Below are 22082 nucleotides of genomic sequence, written 5' to 3'. Positions count from 1 at the left end.
AAAGGAAGTCATTCCTTAACTTCAGAGTTTTGGGAGACTGCTGGTTAGAATCGACTGGGGTAGGTGCTGCCACCATAGACATTACTAAAAGCATTTGGAGCGTATTTAGTCTGGGGTAAGTGATTTGATATAGAAAAAAATGATGGCTATTATGATATTAAGTGATTTATTTCTTTACATTGTTCTTCTTTCTACAATTAAGTGGTACAACCTCCAACCATCACTCAACAGTCTCCAAAAGATTACATTGTTGACCCTCGAGAGAATATTGTAATCCAATGTGAGGCCAAAGGGAAGCCTCCTCCCAGGTGGGTGTCACGGTACTGAGAGTAAGCACTGGCACTAACACTGAGCTTCATTTCAGGTCCTGCACATCTTCCAAGTATCATTTGTAGGTTCACCGTTTTGTCTCTCTACTTACAGTCTGTCCTTTTTTGGAAACCCAGATAGCATTTCTGTATTCATGCCCTTCTGTAAAATGCTCTAAAAGTTGTGGGGAGATGTGGAAAGAGCGTTCTAGTGGCTCTCGTGGCCTTATGACATAGGCAGATCCCTCTTTTCTGGGCCTCAGTATCTGTATTTGTAAAATAAAGAACTTGAATGTGATGATTTCTCAGATCTTTCCTATCTCTAGAGAGGTCTATAAAATAGCTGTAAGTAGGTTTACTAACTTGGCTGGGTTCAGTAACTCAAGATTTTCCAAATGGATCTTGCAATGAGCACTGCATGGCATGTTAGAGTTGGGAGAGATGACGGAGATTATCTGGTCCAATGAATATATTTTATAGGTGGGAAACTGAACCCTAGTAATTCTAGATATCTTACCCATGATCCCACAGTTAATTAGTGGATGATTGATAACTTGTCCAGTAATATATAGGAGCTTGGGAGAGTTAGGTTATTATTATGAAAATATAATGTGGATTTTTAATAATAAAAGGTGAAAATTTCTAAAATGAGCACTGCATGGCATGTTAGAGTTGGGAGAGATGCTAGAGATTATCTGGTCCAATGAATATATTTTATAGTAATATAAAATTCTAGATATCTTACCCATGATCTCACAGTTAATTAGTGGATGATTGATAACTTGTCCAGTAATATATAGGAGCTTGGGAGAGTTAGGTTATTATTATGAAAATATAATGTGGATTTTTAATAATAAAAGGTGAAAATTTCTAATTTCTTTTTTTAACAAAAAATATCCTTTAGTTATATACCATAAAATTTACCCATTGTAAGTGTTTGCTTATTTTTAACCAATTGGCTGTTGTGCAACAATCACCGCTCAGTTTTAGAACTTTTCCTTTGTCCCCAAAGTTCCCTTATGCTCTTTTGCAGTAAATCTCCCCACTACCCTGAGCCTCAGGCCCTAATATAATTTCTTTCTCCATAGATTTCATCTAAATTGAATATAACATGTACTCTTATGTACATTTGGCATCTTTCAGTTGGCATAATGTTTGGCTATTATGAATGATACTGCAGTGAACATTCTGTGCAAGTCTTTGTGTAGACATTTGGTTTTATTTTTCTTGGGTAGATACTTCAGAGTGTAATTGCTGGGTTTTATGATAAATATGTGTTTAACTTTTTAAGAAACTACCAAACCATTTTCCAAAGTGGCTCTCCCATTCTACGTCCCCATCAGCAATGTATAAATGTTCCTATTTCTCCCCATCCTCTCCAACACTTGTTATTGTCTGTCTTGATTTTAGCTATTCTAATGAGTGTGAAAAGATGTTAATTTGCATTTCTCTAATGAGTAACAACATGAAACACCTTTTCATATGCTTATTAAATACTTCTATATCTTTTTTGGTGAAATATCTATTTAAATAATTTGCTCATTTATTGAGTTATTTGTCTTCTAATTATTGAGTTGTGAGAGTTCTTTATATATTCTAGATACAAGTGCTATATTAGACACATGATTTGCAATTTTTAAAAAAATCTTTTTTAAAATTTATTTTCTTTATTTTCTTTTTTCATCACCATTTATCCCCCCTATGCCTTCTTCCACCTCCCCCCACCACCATCACCACACTGTTGTCTATGTCCATGAGTTCTTTCTTTTTATTATTTGCTCAATTCCTTCATCACCACCTCTGAACCCTCCCCTCACCAGAGGTATCTGCCTGCTCTCTATCTATGAGTCTATTTTGCTTGTTAGTTCAGTTTGTTCATTAAATTCCACATGAGTGAACTCATATGGTATTTGTCTTTCTCTAACTGGCTTATTTCACTTAGCATAATGTTTTCCAAGTCCATCTATGCTGTCCCAAAGGGTAAAATTTTCTTCCATTTTACAGCTGAGTAGTATTCCATTGAGTGAATGTAACATAGCTGTTTTATTCAGTCGTTACTGATAGACACTTGGGCTGCTTCCGAATCTTGGCTATTGTAAATAGCATTGCAGTGAACATAGGGGTGCCCATATTCTTTTGAATTAGTGTTTTGGGGTTGTTGTTGTTGTTTTTTTTTAGATAATTCCAAGAAGTCAAATTACTGAGTCAAAAGCAGTTCCATTTTTAATTTTTTGAGGTAACTCCATACTGCTTTCCACAATGTCTGTACCAATCTGCATTCCCACCAACAGTGCACAAGGGTTCAATTTTCTCTACCTCACCAACACTTGTCATTTGTTGATTTGTTGATGGTAGCCATTCTGACAGGTGTGAGGTGATACTTCATTGTCGTTTTAATGTGCATCTCTCTGATGATCCATGACTTTGAGCATCTTTTCATATGTCTATTGGCCATCCATATGTCCTCTTTGGAGAAGTGTCTATTCAGGTCCTTTGCCCATTTTTAAATTGGATTGTTTTTTGGGGTTTTTTTTGGTGTTGAGTTGCATGAGTTCTTTATAAACTTTGGATATTAACCCCTTATCAGATGTATCAGCAAATATGTTCTCCCATTCAGTGGAATGTCTGAGATTTTACTTCTGTGTTTTCTTCTAAAATTTTTATGGTTTCCAGTCTAACATTTAAGTCTTTTATCCATTTTGAGTTTGCTATTCTTATGTATGGTGTAAGAAGGTCCACAGGGTGGTGTGAGAGCTCTTCCAATTGTTGGAGCTATTGTTTCCCCCCAGGCTGATGCTGCATGGAGGGGAATGTTTTGCCTGAGAAAGATGGCTTCTGCAGCACAGGGGAATGACTCAGCACAGGGAGGGATCCTGGTGGCTGACCTCTCAGCTCTCTTCCCAGTGCCACCAACCCCAGACTCTGCTCACACAGCTCTAGTCCACTCAGCCCTCCCTCCACTTGATCCCAGAATGAGTGACTACAAATGAAATTTTGTGCCTTGGCCCTTTAAGAGGGTGCCCGCATTTCTAGCCATCTCTCCCTGGGGACAGAAACCTCCTGCTTTTCCCAGCCAGATGTTATTGTAGGCTTCTTTCCGAGTTCTGGCACTCTTGCCTGGAGAGCCTGGCTTGGGGTTTAGACCCCACACTTCTCAAGGGGAACCCTCGCACAGCTGAGATATCCTTGTAGAACTTCAGCTGCTGCCTGTGCGTGCCCTGCCATCCCTCTGGTACCTCCGGACCTCCTACCAGTTTCAGTGTGTCCTCCTCTCCAAGTCCTTGGCTATAAGACTTTTCTCCAGCTGGTCTTCAGTTGGTTCTTTGGGGTGATTTTCCTATACACCCCTTACTTGATTTACGAGTGTCCCGACTAACGAGTTTTTTGAGATACGAGCCGTCTCTCGGCCGATTTTTTTGCTTTGAGTTGCGAGCTAAAATTCGGGTTACGAGCCAGCTTCAGATACCCCACCGCTAGTTGGCACAGCGAACATCACAGTGAACGCCACAACATCAGCCCAGCATCATGTGTCTCACTCGTTCACTGTTGATTTGACATACGAGTAATTTGAGTTACGAGCTCCGTCACGGAACGAATTAAACTCGTAAGTCAAGGCCCCACTGTACTTTAGTTGAAACTCCAGTTTGGTCCTGGGAGGAGGTGAGTATAGCTTCCATCTAATCTGCCACCGTCTTGAATCTCAAATATTTTATTTCTGAATTTGTCTATTGCTGGCCTTACAAAACTAGCACAGACTAGCACCCGAGGAAAAAAATAATGTATACTAAATACTGAAGTATATAAAAATCTTTCATCAAAGGCTTGCTTCAAAACAATATAGTCTGACATATTAGAAACACTCTAACACTCATGCCCTAACACGGTATAATTTGGTGGAGTTCCCTTTAGTTTTACGTGTACTTTATCTCAGCACTATTGATATTGTGGACAGATAATTTTTTGTTGTGGGAATGGGGGCTGTCCTGGGCATTTTAGGTTATTTAGCAGCATCTCCAACCTGTACTGAGTATATGCCAGTGGCACCCACCACACTGCCTCCCACCCTAGCAGTTGTCACAACTCTTACTACAAGGAGAGCAGTGAGAAGGGAAATCCAAGCAGTCCTGGAAAACAGTGAAGTTTAGAGATGTATCCCATTGTGTGAGCATGGTCCTTGTGACTAGTTATAAAGTGTTTAGTTACACGAGCACTGTGACTTTTATATAAGAAAATCTTCTCTATAAATAAAACTGAGAAAGAATTCCAGTTGATAATTTGAAATATTGCCTATGGAATTTATAAAATTATCTCTAGAATTAAACATTTCTCAAAATACGTAATATATATAGATTTACCACTTTTAATAACCAACATTTAAAACGCCACTGAACTTGTATTTCTTCCCATCCTACACTTTGCACTTTGGCAATTTGAAACTTGTCTGATTACTTGTGAAGGCCTTCCTTGTCCCATTTCAGCCCAGAGCAAATTGTTGTAGATAGGTCAACTCTATGAACAATGGAGTTGACAATGAAAATGCTAATGAAGCGCTAAGATAGTGTGCCTAGGAGGCCTCCTTTCTGTATTTCTTTGAAAACTGACAGGCAATTTGTGTGCATGATTTCTTTATTGAGTCAGATTTTGGATAGTTCTAATAAAGACATGTGCCTTAAAATGTGTGGCCAGCACTCTTTTGTAAGTCATGATTCAATGAAACATTTTAGGTGTGAAGCCTATTGCTCTTTAAGCAGTCCTGGAAAACAGTGAAGTTTAGAGATGTATCCCATTGTGTGAGCATGGTCCTTGTGACTAGTTATAAAGTGTTTAGTTACACGAGCACTGTGACTTTTATATAAGAAAATCTTCTCTATAAATAAAACTGAGAAAGAATTCCAGTTGATAATTTGAAATATTGCCTATGGAATTTATAAAATTATCTCTAGAATTAAACATTTCTCAAAATACGTAATATATATAGATTTACCACTTTTAATAACCAACATTTAAAACGCCACTGAACTTGTATTTCTTCCCATCCTACACTTTGCACTTTGGCAATTTGAAACTTGTCTGATTACTTGTGAAGGCCTTCCTTGTCACATTTCAGCCCAGAGCAAATTGTTGTAGATAGGTCAACTCTATGAACAATGGAGTTGACAATGAAAATGCTAATGAAGCGCTAAGATAGTGTGCCTAGGAGGCCTCCTTTCTGTATTTCTTTGAAAACTGACAGGCAATTTGTGTGCATGATTTCTTTATTGAGTCAGATTTTGGATAGTTCTAATAAAGACATGTGCCTTAAAATGTGTGCCCAGCACTCTTTTGTAAGTCATAATTCAATGAAACATTTTAGGTGTGAAGTCTATTGCTCTTATACGGAATATCAAAATCTAATAACTATTTCTGAAAACGCATAAACTACTAGGAACTTGTTAAAGAGTACGTAATCCTGTTTTTATGTCTTGGGCAGCTTCTCCTGGACCCGAAATGGGACTCATTTTGACATAGATAAAGACCCTCTCGTCACCATGAAGGCTGGCTCGGGAACCCTCATAATTAACATTATGGGCGAAGGGAAAGCGGAGACCTACGAAGGAGTCTATCAGTGTACAGCCAGGAACGAACGTGGAGCTGCGATTTCTAATAACATTGTTGTTCGTCCATCAAGTAAGTGGGACCTGTCCACCAACAAGTGGATCTTTTTAAAGCATGGCTCTGAGACTCAGCATCTATTACGTCATCCAAATACTATTACGAGTATATACTAGTAATAGCATTGATTCCAATAATCTGACTTTGTTTTGCATAAAAATTATTGCTCCTTTCCACTTTACCCTAAGTTCCTCAGCCTAATTCTTTGTCAGTCTAGCATGTCTTTTATACAAGTCCAGAATAAAAAATAAAAAAAACAACACCAGGGGTAAGAAAAGTGTTTCTTTCCCAAATTGATCTAATTATTGATTCAGATTTTGGATAGTTCTAATAAAGACATGTGCCTTAAAATGTGTGGCCAGCACTCTTTTGTAAGTCATGATTCAATGAAACATTTTAGGTGTGAAGCCTATTGCTCTTTTACGGAATATCAAAATCTAATAACTATTTCTGAAAACGCATAAACTACTAGGAACTTGTTAAAGAGTACATAATCCTGTTTTTATGTCTTGGGCAGCTTCTCCTGGACCCGAAATGGGACTCATTTTGACATAGATAAAGACCCTCTCGTCACCATGAAGGCTGGCTCAGGAACCCTCATAATTAACATTATGAGCGAAGGGAAAGCGGAGACCTACGAAGGAGTTTATCAGTGTACAGCCAGGAACGAACGTGGAGCTGCGATTTCTAATAACATCGTTGTTCGTCCATCCAGTAAGTGGGACTTGTCCACCAACAGGTGGATCTTTTTAAAGCATGGCTCTGAGACTCAGCATCTATTACGTCATCCAAATACTATTACGAGTATATACTAGTAATAGCATTGATTCCAATAATCTGACTTTGTTTTGCATAAAAATTATTGCTCCTTTCCACTTTACCCTAAGTTCCTCAGCCTAATTCTTTGTCAGTCTAGCATGTCTTTTATACAAGTCCAGAATAAAAAATAAAAAAAACAACACCAGGGGTAAGAAAAGTGTTTCTTTCCCAAATTGATCTAATTATTGATTTTTTTATGTATTGTATGTATGAACAAACTTCCTACAGCCAGATGGAATAAATTCAGTATGAAATGGGTGATGAGGTGTAAGTGTTATCTTTTTAAAAAATTCTTGTTTCAAAATTCAGGTAGAAATAGAATGGCCTCACTACCTTGCTGTTACGCGGCTGTTTTTGCAGTGTTCTATACCCAAATCCTCTCAACAGCGCCAGGAACGAACGTGGAGCTGCGATTTCTAATAACATTGTTGTTCGTCCATCAAGTAAGTGGGACCTGTCCACCAACAAGTGGATCTTTTTAAAGCATGGCTCTGAGACTCAGCATCTTTTACGTCATCCAAATACTATTACGAGTGTATAACAGCATTGATTCCAATAATCTGACTTTTTTGCATAAAAATTATTCCTACTTTCCACTTTACCCTAAGTTCCTCACCTAATTCTTTGTCAGTCCAGCATGTCTTTTATACAAGTTCAGAATAAAAAAAAACACCAGGGGTAAGAAAAGTGTTTCTTTCCCAAATTGATCTAATTATTGATTTTTTATGTATTGTATGTATGAACAAACTTCCTACAGCCAGATGGAATAAATTCAGTATGAAATGGGTGATGAGGTGTAAGTGTTATCTTTTTAAAAAATTCTTGTTTCAAAATTCAGGTAGAAATAGAGTGGCCTCACTACCTTGCTATTACGTGGCTGTTTTTGCAGTGTTCTGTACCCAGATCCTCTCAACAGTGCAAGAGCATGTATTTCAAGAAAAATGACCATTGGCAGTTCTAGTCATTTTAAAAAGCTTTTTTAAATTACATGTGTAATATATGTTCATTATATAAAAAATTAATTCCGAATAAAAAATAAATTTAAAAGTTACTCATGAATTCTTCCATTCAAGAAAATAATTACTGCTTTTTTTTCTAGATATGTTTGTATGTGTTTAAAATGAGCTCATTCTGAAGTACTATTTTATAACCTTTTCTGACTTAACTACGATATGTATATTCTCACATCAGTTTTATCAATAAGTATACTTATATAATACTGTACGATATTAAAAGGTGTAGGTGTATAGTTATGTTATTTGTTTTACAAGTCTTTGGCCGTTTAAGTGTTTTCCATTCTTTTGTGAAGAACATGCTTGTAATGAAATTATTAGGTATCTTCTTGATGATTTATTTAATATAAGTTCTTAGGCTTGGAATCACTGACTCAGAATTTATACTAATAATGGCAGAGAATGAAAATTGTCTTTCTCTTTTTTTTTTACTTTCAACACTATATTTAAAATTTATTTTCTTGTTATCTTAATGTACACAAATGCTGAGTTACAATTTTCCCAAAAGTTTAGTGTGTCTTTCTAGTGCTCTTTTTCTTTTTCAATCCAGAAATAACTTAGAAGTTGTTATTTCATATCATAGGGTCACCATTGTGGACCAAAGAAAAACTTGAACCAATAACACTTCGAAGTGGCCAGTCTTTGGTACTTCCCTGCAGACCTCCAATTGGATTACCACCAGCTATAATATTCTGGATGGATAATTGTAAGTTTTAATAATATGAATTTCTTTCTTCGAGAGTCTGACAATTATTTGTTGTCAAAATAAATTATTATCTCTTGTGATTCATAAAATATTTTAGAGATGCCCAGGAAAATAAATGCTCATTGAAATAAATGCCATTTCATTCATTCATTTGATTTTGTTGAGCACCTACTATGTTCCAGGCACTGCTCTAAATAAACCAAACAAATATAAGCCTCTCCCCGAGCTTATATTCTATGCTGTAGGAATAGATGGGCGTGGAGAAGGAAGCAGACAATAAATGCCTGTTGAAAGTATGTGTCAGCAATCAGTACTAGGAAGGAAAATCAGCAGAGTTTTAAGCAGAGAATTAATGGAATGAGAGCAAAACAGGCCCCTAAATATTTGGTTGCAAAGGGAAAACCTGGCACAAGCCTGTAAGGCAGGAGCACCCTGGTGTGTGTAAAAGGCAGCAGGGAGGTCAGTGGGGCCAGACTCAGTGAGTCAAAGGGGAGAGTGATAGGAAAGGTTAGAAAAGCCCATGGGCTCAATGCAGAGGGCTTTGGTTTTGCTTTGAATGAAGTAGGAGACATTGAGGGAGTGACTTTACCTGAAACAAAACAAACAGCAATAACATCACTTCTGTTCATGTATGGACAATAGAGAGGACAAAGGGAGAGTAGGCCTCCTTGTTTGGAGGCCGCTGCTCTACTCTAGACTTGATGGCAACTCAGACTCGGGTAGTGGCAGTCCAGTGGGTAACACATGGTCAGATTCTGGATTTGGAGGTGGAACCTCTAGGATTTATTGAGGTTCGGATGGGAGGCATGAGAGAGAGAGGAATCAAAGATAACTACAGGACTGAACAACTGGTAAAATGGAATTGTCATGTCATTTCCCGAAACAGCAGAAGCCCATAGAGGAGAGGAAATCAAGCTGTTTGATTTTTTCCCCCACTTTTTGTGTGTTTTTTTACCCCCAACAAGCAGCTAATACTTATTGGATATTTATTAAGTGCCTTTGCTAAGGACTTTGCATGGGTTATCTCATCAATTTTTTACAACAACCCTATGAAGTATATCTGGTTATTCTTTCTACTTTTTAGATGAGGAAACCAAAGCACACAGACATGAAGTAATAATCCATTAGGCAGTTTAACATTTGTCCACCTGTCCCTGTCCTTGTGGGACATTTTTATTGCTCTGCCTCTCCACCCTCCAAAATCTCCTGTACTAATAGGTTAGCACAGTGGTCGGCAAACTCATTAGTCAACAGAGCCAAATATCAACAGTACAACGATTGAAATTTCTTTGAGAGCCAAATTTTTTAAACTTAAACTATATAGGTAGGTACATTGTTATTAACTTCATTAGGGTACTCCTAAGGCTTAGGAAGAGCCACACTCAAGGGGCCAAAGAGCCGCATGTGGCTCGCGAGCCGCAGTTTGCCGACCATGGGGTTAGCATGTTACCTTACAGATGGGCCCCACATGGTTCTGCTGGGAAACCAGGAAATCAGGACTTTAAACGTGAGAAATCAGGACTTTAAACTTGAGACACTAATGAGACATCCATGGGGAGATGCCCAGCAGGAGTCAGGGCTACAAGAGTCAGAAAAAGATTCAGAGCTCCAGTCAGCAGTGTTTGCCTTAGGAGTTGCTTAGAGCCAGGGGCTGGAGGACAGAAGGGCGGGAGGGAGAGAGTGCAGGTGGTAAAGAGCAACGCCTGGAGGACTAAGACCAGGCGCCCTCCGGGAACCAAGAATTTAGGGAGAAACCAACAAAATAGACGAGAAGGAGCTGTCACTGTGGTAAGATGAGAACAAAGAGAGAGCAAAGAAAGAGTGTTAAGCAGACAGAACAAGACAAGGCAGAACAAGACGGATTAACCAAAGAATTTATATGCATAACCAATAGACACAGACAGTAGTGTGATGAGGGCCTCAGGAGGGGGCAGGAGCAGGGTGGAGGGGGCAATGGTGGTGGTGGGGATTTCTTTAATACTTTCAACAATAAAGATAGTTTTTTTTAAAAAAGACAGAATAATCAACTGTCTCAAATGCTGCTGGTAAATCATATAACTTCTGATCTGACTGAGAAATGACTACTGAATTTGGGCAACATGGAGGTTCCTGTTGACCTTGACAGGAGTCCTCTAGGTGTAATGCTGGCAATGCAAGCGAAATATTTGTTGGGAATATATTTTATTCTCAATGACATGATTCCTTCTGAAGTCACGTGCTGTACGTATTACCAAAAATAAAATTTAGCTCTAACATATAATTTCCATTTTGACTCTTATTTGAAAGCACTCAGAGAAAGTATCATAAAGAAATGGAAAATAAACATATACATGAGTAAATGAGCAAACATATTTTTCCCATTATTGCTTTTACTGATTTTGAAAGAATAAGCAATAAATCAAATGTAAATGTCTGGTGTATGACATTGAGAATAACAGTATCTAAATGTCACTGCCCATATACATGAGTAAATGAGCAAACATATCTTTCCCATTATTGCTTTTACTGATTTTGAAAGAATAAGCAATAAATCAAATGTAAATGTCTGGTGTATGACATTGAGAATAACAGTAAATGTCACTGCTAAGGGAGGCCAGTATTTGGTCCTTGGTTCTTATTCAGAAATGATGACCTTTTCACTTAGTAAAGATACATGCACATGTATAGTTTCAGAATCATCTGAATAAATAACTAATTTTTTTCCATATTGCACTGCTCGCTGTGTCATTTACATACATTTTAGACTGTTGGCATATCATCTGGATCTTTCAAATAAAATTGCATCTGGAATATGAGAAAAATTCAGACCTGTATAGCATCCTTCTTGCAAGATGACATTATCAAGTTATTCTATCTGCATGCATTTTTTTAAATGTAACGCAAAGGAATTCAGTGGACACTTTAATTTGATCTACTGACCACCGTCAGTAATAAAATACAGCAGGAGAAATGGAAGAGAATACATGCATGCTTATCTTTGACTCTCTGTATTCACTAAATAAATGTACATTATTTTCATGAGTTATTTTTAAAACAATGCTTTCCCTAGGGATTAGTGACTCAAAACCATGAATTTACAATCACCAGCCAAATTTGCGTCTTGACCAGAAACTTTGTTAACATGGCTAACCAGCCTTGTTTCTGGCTCTGGCTCCACATTTCTCTGCCATGTTTTCTGCCCAAGGGAGCTGCAGGCTTTGAACCATAAGTTTGCCTTTTGTGAAATGTTAGATAGGGCACCTGCTGCAGGAGGAACACAGTGGTGACTCGGACTGGAGAAATCCTCTGGTCCCATACAACCTGGCCCAGGGCCGGGGATGTGCAATTTTTCCTAGTTCTTTCACTTCAAAGCTGAAGAATTTTCCCAGTCTAGACTCTGTGGACTGAGTCAGAAGCTTCGGGATGCATGTTAGCCAGCCCAGTGTAAATTCATGCCCAGATCAGTGGTCCAACCTCCCTGCATCCTTCATCAACTTAGAAAAGCTTCCCTTCATGCCTGAAGCTAGACAGTTTCTCAACTGGACCTGAGAGGAAGTAAATGGTTAAACATGAAGCTGACAGGTGCTGATTTAATTACAGAGCTCCTATGCAGGGCAAGGTGCAGCTTCAGTGCTACTCGGTAGACATGCAGGCGGTAGTCTCTGTCCCCCTGGAACTTGAATTCTGGCACGGGGAGACCGGCAGTAAGCCATGGATATGACAAATGCAATATGTTGTATGTTAGAAGGTGCTAAGTAACTCAGAAAAGAAAAAGTAGAGGAGGTGAAGAAGGCTGGGTGAGTCGGGCTTCTGAGGGGCACGTCTGCAGTATTAAATAGTGTCATTATTGCACCCTATTGTTAATTGCCCTTTTGCTGCCTGATTCTTCAGTTAGACAAGCTCAGACAGGGTAAGGATCCTGTTATGCCCGACACCTGCACAGGGCCTAGTTCACAGGTAGGTGCTCTCACAGTATTTGATGTCTGGCCATTTGTGAAGATGAAACCCAGGTTAATATCCTTATAAGCTTCCTTAATGCATATACTAAGGCATGTGTGTATATATGCATATTTAGGGATTAACTTAAATATTACGAAAAGTCACACAAACTCTTTTTTCTTCTGGTTTACACTTGCTTAATAAAACACTTCACTGTACAACTCTAATCTCATCTCTGTCCTAATCCAGAGAAATTGGGGTCCACAGGTACAATTGGAGATTTAATAATACATAAAACTAGTGGTAGATACATTTGTCTTGCTAATTTAGAAAGTGGTCGCTTTAATGATAGAATGGTCCGGCTGTCTCTCTGCCTTTCCCCAGCCTTTCAAAGACTTCCACAGAATGAGAGGGTTTCCCAGGGTCTGAATGGAGACCTTTATTTTTCCAATGTTCTCCCAGAGGATTCCCGCGAAGACTATATCTGTTACGCCAGATTTAACCACACTCAAACCATACAGCAGAAGCAACCTATTTCTGTGAAGGTGATTTTAGGTAAGTGTTTAGCTCCCTGAATCTGTCTTTCAATGATGTGTAAAACATATTAGCCATTAAGTACTACTGACTGAAGTAAACGGATTCATTGATCAGGAAACTACCTGTGAATAGTGACTAAAGTGCTGCCGTATGTGTTATAAAGAGCATGCATACATACCCTAAATACTCTGCAATTTTTGCTATCATTAACGTTACTGTTTTCCTGATAGCTTTGTGAATTCACTTGAAGTTCTGCGCATTTGCGTGTGATTTATGCCCCATGAGGCCTTCAGTGGGCAAACCTACAGCTTCAGTTATATGTTCACATAATGCTGGTTGGGGGTGACTGAGTAAATTAATGAGTTAGTCATGTACAATGTAAAGCACTGTTTTTAGTTGGTAGGGATGGCACTTGGTCAGCATAGCTGGGTGTGTTTGCTTTCATTGCCCAGTATTTTTTCTTGCAATACCTTCTCCCCTACTTTGTACATTCTTCATAATATTCTGTTTATTTCAGTGGATGAATTGAATGACACTATAGCTGCTAATTTGAGTGACACTGAGGTTTATGGTGGTGAGTTATGGTGATTGTAACTGATAATCTCTCCTTCATTGTAGAATTTAGTTCACTAACTTCACCTCCATGGCTATTTAACCTTATTTCTTTATGAAATTCCTAGTTACCACTAGAATAAATGTATGTTTCTTGTGAAATTTAGCTATAAGCTTGCAAACATGCCACTAAAACATTTTCCATGTTGTATGTATAAGAATGAAAATTATTATAGCTGTTTTCATGCAAAGAACCATTTCACATAATTTTGAAAAAACGTTCATGTGTGTTCAGAATTAGATTATTCATTTTTTGTCTTGTTCATAAATTTTTCTCATGAACTAAATAATTGGCAAAGTGCATTAACCTGCTTGAATACTAACTCTTCACCGTCTTAGTAACCTTTAGCAACTAACAGTAAGTGAATTTTGATCGCAAGTCATCACACTTCCCATCTGTTTTCACATGACATTATGAATATCGTATAATTAGCAACAGTATTTCTTAATTTTGTTTAAAACCCAGTCATTATCTTCAGTAGAAGTAATTTTTTACAAAATAGAGCATTTAACTTCATTCTTTCAAAAAGAAAAGAATTTGATTTCCTAAAGGGAAATGTGGATCTCAGGTACAGAACTGATCATTGAAAATTATGGATTCTGGATATGGGGTCTTCTTAATTATCTAGAAGGCAGAATTTCTGCTGCATTATTTTTTTACCTTTGAGTATGAAATAAAAAACATTAAGGTTCTATTAATCACCAGAATAGACATGCCACCGCTCCTGTTTTATTTTATTTTTAGTGTAATATACTCCTGAAAGATATAGGCCTCAAAACCATTCCCAAAGTCATTTCAGAGGAGTAAGATTGCCTCTAACTTTAAAATCTTGGGAAAACTATAATTTTACAGTATTCAGTTTTTGTGAGCATCAAATAGTTAATGCATTAAAGTTTTGAAAACTATAAAGGTCTACAGAATCAGAATATGGTTTGCTTTCTACTTTAAGTTTTTCTCAGAGTTCACCAGAATATAAGACCACATTTAGGCAATATCCCCATAAGAAAGGTGGCCTATATACATCTCCCAGAGATCTCTGATTTGAGCCCTCTTTATATTTTCATTGAGGAAACCAATTTCAATTTCTTTAACTCCATTATTAGTCTTAATTTGTGGCAAAACTTGCCAGACCTCTATTAGTAACTTTCTAATTTTGTTTTGTGTTGTTTTGTTTTCTATAAACCTTGAAGTTTGAGGACTTTGACATATTAGACATCTACCACAGATTTATCTCCATAATTAATCAATGGAATTGAGTGTAATGTTGTCCCTGGTGGAAACCAGAATAGCCCATCCACAGTCATACCCTCAGAAAAATCTAACATCTTCTAGGAAGTAGACAGCTAATTTTGCTTTGAGCACTAATTTTACGTGATGTTTAGTTTGAGAACATGATTTTCCTTTCTATGTCTACATTGTGAAAATTTACCTGTACACAAAAAAATTCATGAAAAATATTACAAATTAAGAAAATATACGAAAGGAGAATAGTTCTTACTATTAGTGTTCATGCAACCAAAATTGTTCCTATTCCTGGGTGGCTAAGTGAGCAATGGCTATTTGTAAGGCAAAGAGTGTGCATGTGTAGTTTAACAAATTTTACAATGTTAAATAGTTTTGAAAAGGGATTAGATTTTTAGGCAGTGAACTGTGTTTCTAGAAATACATATTCATAACTTTTAATGCATATTGATTTTCTCGTTTGCAGCTAAATCAAGTAGAGAGAGGCCACCAACATTTTTAACTCCACAAGGCAATGCAAGTAACAAAGAGGAATTAAGAGGGAATGTTCTTTCGTTAGAGTGCATTGCAGAAGGACTGTGAGTTAATACTTTGTGTCTTGGTGTACATTTCTTGTAAAAACAAAATCAATTGGTAGAGAAGTATTAATATCATAGGAAGAGTCACTGTCTTATATAATTCCATCAAGCATCAAGAAATATCTGAGAATTATTTCCAAAATAGGCCATATAATCTCATATTATTAAAACATTTTTAATATAATAGTGTTCCTCATGAAATAAGTATCAGTTATCACCTTATGATTGCTACAATTATAATTAGGGTGTATTATTTTGCTACTGTGTGTAACGAACCACCTCAAAACTTAATGGCTTAAAAACAGTAGCTATTTATCATTAATCATTTTTCTGCAGGTCTGCAGGGAGGTTGTGCTAGAATGGGCTAATCCAGCTGATTTAGGTTGAGCCTGCTCATGTGTCTACTAGGTGGCTCAGCTATGGGTTCACAGTTCTGAGGGTGTAGTGCTGGCTGTCAGCTGCACAGCTGAGCTCTTGGCCTTGAATTTCTCACATCCCTCTAGCAGCCCAGCCCAGGCTAATTCTTCTAGCAATAGAAGCACACACAGCCTTTTAGGGCCTAGCCTCGGAACTGGCACAGTGTTCCTTGCACTATTTCCTACTGTAAAGTCACAAGCCCAGCTTCTTTGCAAATGTCTCGTCAAAATCGATGTCACCCCTAGAACCTATGTGCCCTTGGCAGGAGTTGCAGGAAGGCCTCGCTCAGATATAAGAACAACTGTTACATTAGGTACACATTAGAGACAAACTTCTACCTAGTCCCTTCTGATACATGGCATAGAGCAAGTGCCATTGATATGGGCACATATGCTGAAAGCATTGAATAGACTCTCAGAAACATGTTGTGATCACATGTTTGATCTGTGCTGATAACTCAGCAGTCTCCTTCCCAGAACCAGCCTTTAGGAATGAATGGAGGCCTCTGCTGGCCGTGGCAGGAAAGCACACCACACACTACTTGGTTTCTCAAGTACCTGAAAACTAGCAAAGCCCTCATTTAAAGATTCATTAAGTATATATCTTCCCCAGTAGAATAAAAAAACAAACACAAAAAACAAAACCCTTGCAATTTTCTTCAACATTGTGTTAAAAAGTGGTTGAATCTACCAACCTTCAACCTTTTGGGAGTAGACAGACCCGTTCTCACAATTTAGTGATTCTCCTTCCCACATGTGATATATTACATAAAAATCTAAAATATGGTTGGTATTTGGAAATTGCATCAAACTTCCAAAATTTTTTTTAAAGCTTGGAATGCTGTAAAACTAAGATTGGAGCTCTATCACTTATAAATCAATAAACATGAGACTCATAGAATAAAAATATTTCTAATTCTTAACACCTGCTCCGTGGAGTAGCAGGCCTCCAGAGCAGTTCATGACGTAGCAAAGCTGTGATCTCATTCTTCTACCCCCACTGCCCTCTCACCTCCAGATCATAGGAGATGCAGATTAATCTGACTGTAAGGAAACACCGTAGTGTGCTATCCGATTCCACGTGTGTATGGTAGCTTCAGCTTTTCAAAATGATTTCACATTTTTGCCTCTTTTTATATTCACATCATGTCTTATTTTAGAAACCGTTTCATCAAATATATGTGTGTGTGTTAAATTATTTTTATTTAACCAAATATATCAAAATCAATTTTTAAAATAATCAATTAATCCCACTTGCATTTCTAATGACAAATATTGTGATCTTCCTGAGGGCCTGGATCATTCTTTCTTCATCTTTATCTTCCCAACACACAACTCAATGCTTGGTCTCTAGTTCTGTGCCTAGTAAATGTTTGCGTCGAGTGGATTTTTATTTTATCCTCATGAAAAGCTTTTAAAGCCACTTGATCGAGTCAGGCATTATTATCCCCAGTAAGGCAGCTAAGGAAACTGAAGCCCAAAGAGGCCAAGGAGCCAAGGTCAGAGAACAATTTAGGAACAGGGCTGGCACTTGAAAGCAGATCTTTAACTCTAGGCCTGTGTTCTGGCTTTTCATCGGTCTCTATACTTCATAATTGAATAAGACACACCGTGAGAAATGGTGTAATACATGAGTTTAATCTCTTCTTGTCAACTGGTATAATATTTTAAAATATCTCTCTATATATAAAAGCCTAAGTGACCGTTACAACCGGCTGGTAGCTATGATGCACACTGACCACCAAGGGGCAGGTGCTCAATGCAGGAGCTGCCCCCTGGTGGTCAGTGTGCTCCCATAGCCAACCTCCCGCAGCCAGCCAACTTCCCACGGTCCCTCCCCCTGGCCGGCTGGCCCGATCAGCACCGACCAGGACTGGATGAGATGGGCCCCAATCAGCCTTGATTGCCAGCCAGGCCGAGGGACCCCACCCATGCACAAATTCGTGCACCGGGCCTCTAGTAGATAATAATGACATTAAGGAAAGAGCACCATCTCTCTAATTACTTCATTTACATTACCAGATAGCCTTCTTTGAAATAAAAAAGTTCTTCCATTTGATGTGGAAATGTGTGTAAGAAAAATTCCTGGGCACAACTATGTGTATCATCTCTTTCTCTGTGCATCTTTAACTCTAGCTGATAAAAAAAAAATCTAACTCAGTATCATTAATTTCATGGTAATTCTTTTGATTGGCATAGTACCTTCATGTAAAATTTTCCAAGAGTGCCTCATTGATGAGAACTTGGAAGAAAACATTTAGGTCCCGTCAGTAAAGTAACTCGTGCTGGCATACTCACCGCACCACTGCAGTCAAAATTTATGGTGTGCCACAAAGTAGCGTAGTTCTGCTTATGTGAAAATGGTAGCTGATAGCCTTAAACATAAAGTTCTGAGCGTTATTTATAAAAGTGTGATGCTAGTTAAAGTACCTATATGCTTCTCATTAGCTTTATATAAAGCATTTATTATAAACTTGCATGAAAATTCACCCTCAAAAGCAGTTAGGTAACTTCTTTTTTTGTGTTATCATCCTTTATTTATCTTATCAGGCCTACCCCGATTATTTACTGGATAAAAGAAGATGGAACACTGCCTATCAACCGGACATTTTATAGGAACTTTCAGAAAACTCTGCAGATCACTCAGGTTTCAGAAGCAGACTCGGGGAAGTACCAGTGTATAGCCAAAAATGCATTAGGAGTCATCCATCACACCATTTCTGTCACAGTGAAAGGTACATACCATTGTTTAAAATGTATTGCTCTTGCATTCATGAGAGGCCCTAAATCTTCAATTCGTATGCCTTCCATTATATTCTTCAATAATAATAAATGTAAATTTGTATCAACATTCATGATACTGTGAGTCTCTTCTCATTGCTGTTTATACTTATTGTGCATCTAAATAAGATTAAAAATAGCGTCCTCAAATCTTCCTTACAAAAGAATCCCAATTAATAAATGTAGAAAGAATGAAGGAAACGGAAAGTCACCATTAGAATCCCGCCATTACAATTGCTGCAGGCAAGAGCCAGTGATGAATGCTAAAATTAGTGGATGAAACCTTAAGGAGAAAGAGGATATTTGTATAGCCTCAAAGTATTTATCCCGCCACAAAAGAAAATAACTTACTGAGGCAGTTTTAATAGATGTCTTCACATTCTTTATACTCCTCCCTTAAGGAGATGGAGCTTATGTTCCCTCCCCTTGAATGTGGGCTGAACTTAGTGCCTCACTAAGTAAATAGAGTATGCAAAGCAGGAAAATACTAACTTTACAGTGGAGAAACCTGGCAAACATCACCTTAACCAAGAGATCAAGATTAACACAACCAGGAATATGTTGATATCACGTGCTCCCTAATATGATGTAATCAGAAGATCCATCACCCAAAACCTCAGTATAATCGTGAGAAAACAGACAAATCCAAGTCGAAAGGCGTTCTACAAAATAACTGATCAGTGTTCTTCAAAAGTCTAAAGGTCATGAAAGACACAAAAGACCAAGAAATTCTCAGATTGGAGGAAGCTAAAGAAATATGACAAGTAAATGCATTGTGGTGTTCAGGGTCCTGGGTCAGAAATAAGACGGTGGAAAAACTGGGGAAGTTCTAATAAAGTGTGTTGTTTAGTTAATGGCGCTGCACCAGTGTTAATTTCTTGTTTTGATAACTGTACCATGGTTATATAAGAACTAACATTAGAGAAGGCTGGGTGAAGGGCTTGTGGGAACACTATATATTAACCTTGCAACTTTTCACAATTGCAAAGTTTTAAAAATTGCTTCCTAATTTTATAATGACATATATTCTGTGAAGCTCAGCATTTAAATTCATATTTTTTCAGTCCTACCTGTACCTGTAAATTGCTCTACACCCTTGGATAAATCTGTGGCTTGTTTGATGTATGATTAATTAATGTAAAACAGATGATAATTATATCCAAAAGGTTTAGAAATAATACGTAGATATCAGTGAGTCTCTTTAAACATTTCTTTTGAAAACCTGAAGTATTATTGGAAGCATCACTGATAAACCTACTCACTCTAAAAAATAAAACTAACAAATGTTTTGCAAAATGCTTTTTATTAAAGTAGGTCATTATACTAAATTAGCTAGAATTCTTATTTGACTCACATTTTTGTGTGTTTTTTTCTTTCCTCAATCAAGCGGCTCCATACTGGATCATGGCACCTCAAAATCTTGTGCTTTCCCCAGGAGAGGACGGGGCCCTGGTCTGCAGAGCTAACGGCAACCCCAAACCCAGAATTAGCTGGTTGTCGAATGGAGTCCCAATAGAAAGTAAGTTTCCTTGACTGGCTCTGGTGGTGGTATATTTTCAGGGCATAGGTACATCTCAACAGGGAACAAATAGTGATAAAATAATTTGGGTTAAGGAAGGAAGTCATGTATAAGGTAAACAGATACCAAATTACCTTTATATTTTTATCTTACTACCTTTAGATATTTATTATGATGGAATATTTGTACTAAAATGGCATGTGTTGATTGGGACTTGGGGATATTTCCTTTGTTGTTTGTTTGTTTACAAGCATCACAGGAAGAAGGGCAGGGTCAAAATTAAACTTCACTGAGAAGCTCAGTTTATCTTCTTTGTTCAGAATGTGAAGTGGTTTACAGAAACATCGTAAGAGTCAGAGGAGGTGGGTGGGGAGGCTTGGGAATAGAGCCAGTGGCTGGAGGAATAAGAAACATAGCTGTCTTAATTTAAAGAGTTTTTAATTCCTAAATATAGCCCAGGAGTTCCCAAGTTCTCAAGGCTTCAGGTCACTATTCCACTTAATAGCCAAAGAACACACCCTCTCACCCGGGCCAATGCAGGACACTCAGTCTTGACCAGGTTCCCTTCCCGGGGATAGCGGAGATCATCCTTGAGCAGTTCTCACACAGTCCTGGCTGCAGCTGTCACCTCTCCTGGCACTTCCCCTGGACCACTCCCGAAGTTTTTCTCAGCCAACTGGTCCAGGCTGCCACTCTGCTGCCTTGAACAGACTTGAGAGATTAAATTATGAAGCTGACCTTCCTTCCTGATTCGCTCAACTTATTGTCATACCAAACCCAGGACAGGCTGTGCCTCTCAGGGAACCTTGTAACCCTAGTTGTATTAAGATCTTTGAAATGCATTCATAGACATTCCTCTTTAAGTGAAATGTTTGGGGGAAGGATCAACTGTGAAAGGCCTTCTTAGGATGGGGAGGTTGGCTCAGAGCAGTAGTCCCAGGAGATAAGGTAGGGCCTTCTACTATAACCCCAAATTATCTGATTAGGTCCAGAGGAGAAAGAGAACAAAAAGCTGTCAAGTCAGGTTCCATATGAGTTATTTTCTTCCATCTCAAAAGTATTTAAGTCCCCACTGGAAGGACTTAAAGGGTAGGCAAGAAAACAGGAGGTTGAGCGAAGGTAGGATCAGAATTCCACATGCCTACAGGTCCAGGGTCCCTGACCTCTGCTGTGCCTCAGAGCAGTCACTCTGGTGGACAAGCAAGGAGAGAAACACGATGGCATGGCAGCAGACAAGGATTCTGGCCCACGAGGCTGTCCCATGGTGCCAGGAGCAGGTGCCGTATGTTTACACCGCAGTGATATGAAGCATCCCTACACGGTGTCTTTCTCCACAGTTGGTGGCCAAACTAAACATGTATGGATTGCTTTTTGGAATCTCATAACTAAAAGGCAAAGAGCTGAGACACCTGGTGGGGACCCTCATAGCTCTCTGCAGGGTGATACTGCAGGCTCACTGCTCTTCTCTGCTCCCACCCTCAGCATCTGGACCATCTACTGAGTTCAAAGTCAACCTACATGCCTCACCTGGTGTTGACCTACCCTGATACAACACAAGGAGTAAATGGGGAAGAAAACTGTCAAAAATTCATGGAATTTCAAGGAGCTTTGTGCTTCTCCACTCTGCTGGATGCTTGCCCTCTGAATTTAGAGGCTCCTAAGCAGAATTGCCTTTGAGGTTTGGGACTGCTCTGGAAACAGGGGCCTGGGACTTGTTTCTCATCTGCAGTTTGCTGAATGGTACACCCCCACTGCTGCATCCAGCAATGATGGGTTCTGGGGAAAGGTTGGCAGAAAGGCAGGGGTAGGCAAGAGAGAGCGAAGTCTGCTGCAGTATACAGTGGCACACAATAGGCATGGTAGGCATTTATAACCTTCAAGAGGGCCTAGACTGGGCCTCATAAGTTTGCTGGGAGCACAAGCTGATTTGCTGACAACACCTTTCACCAAAGAGGCTGCAGAAACCTTGGGTAGATCAGC

At 38.5% G+C, this 22082-nt stretch overlaps 1 protein-coding gene across 25 annotated transcripts in view; it reads left to right on the top strand.

The window, feature by feature from the left end:
* NRCAM (neuronal cell adhesion molecule) overlaps positions 1–22082 on the top strand; it is a 211018-nt gene that overhangs the window by 142649 nt on the left and 46287 nt on the right. For 22 of the 25 annotated variants that reach the window (XM_014530890.1, XM_014530884.1, XM_014530906.1 and 19 more), the window contains 8 exons: positions 203–308; positions 5779–5975; positions 8376–8498; positions 12801–12971; positions 13471–13527; positions 15275–15386; positions 18353–18537; positions 19971–20102. In XM_014530890.1, coding sequence (XP_014386376.1) covers positions 203–308; positions 5779–5975; positions 8376–8498; positions 12801–12971; positions 13471–13527; positions 15275–15386; positions 18353–18537; positions 19971–20102 — 1083 coding nt within the window. Of the gene's footprint in view, positions 1–202; positions 309–5778; positions 5976–6477; positions 6675–8375; positions 8499–12800; positions 12972–13470; positions 13528–15274; positions 15387–18352; positions 18538–19970; positions 20103–22082 lie in introns of those variants that run through there. The other 3 variants (XM_014531021.1, XM_014530976.1, XM_014531004.1) reach the window with 3 other exon arrangements.

Source organism: Myotis brandtii, unplaced genomic scaffold (assembly GCF_000412655.1).
Source record: "Myotis brandtii unplaced genomic scaffold, ASM41265v1 scaffold1186, whole genome shotgun sequence".
NCBI lineage: Eukaryota > Metazoa > Chordata > Mammalia > Chiroptera > Vespertilionidae > Myotis > Myotis brandtii.
Note: the sequence above shows the minus strand (reverse complement) of the source record. Positions and strands in the feature narration are given on the sequence as shown.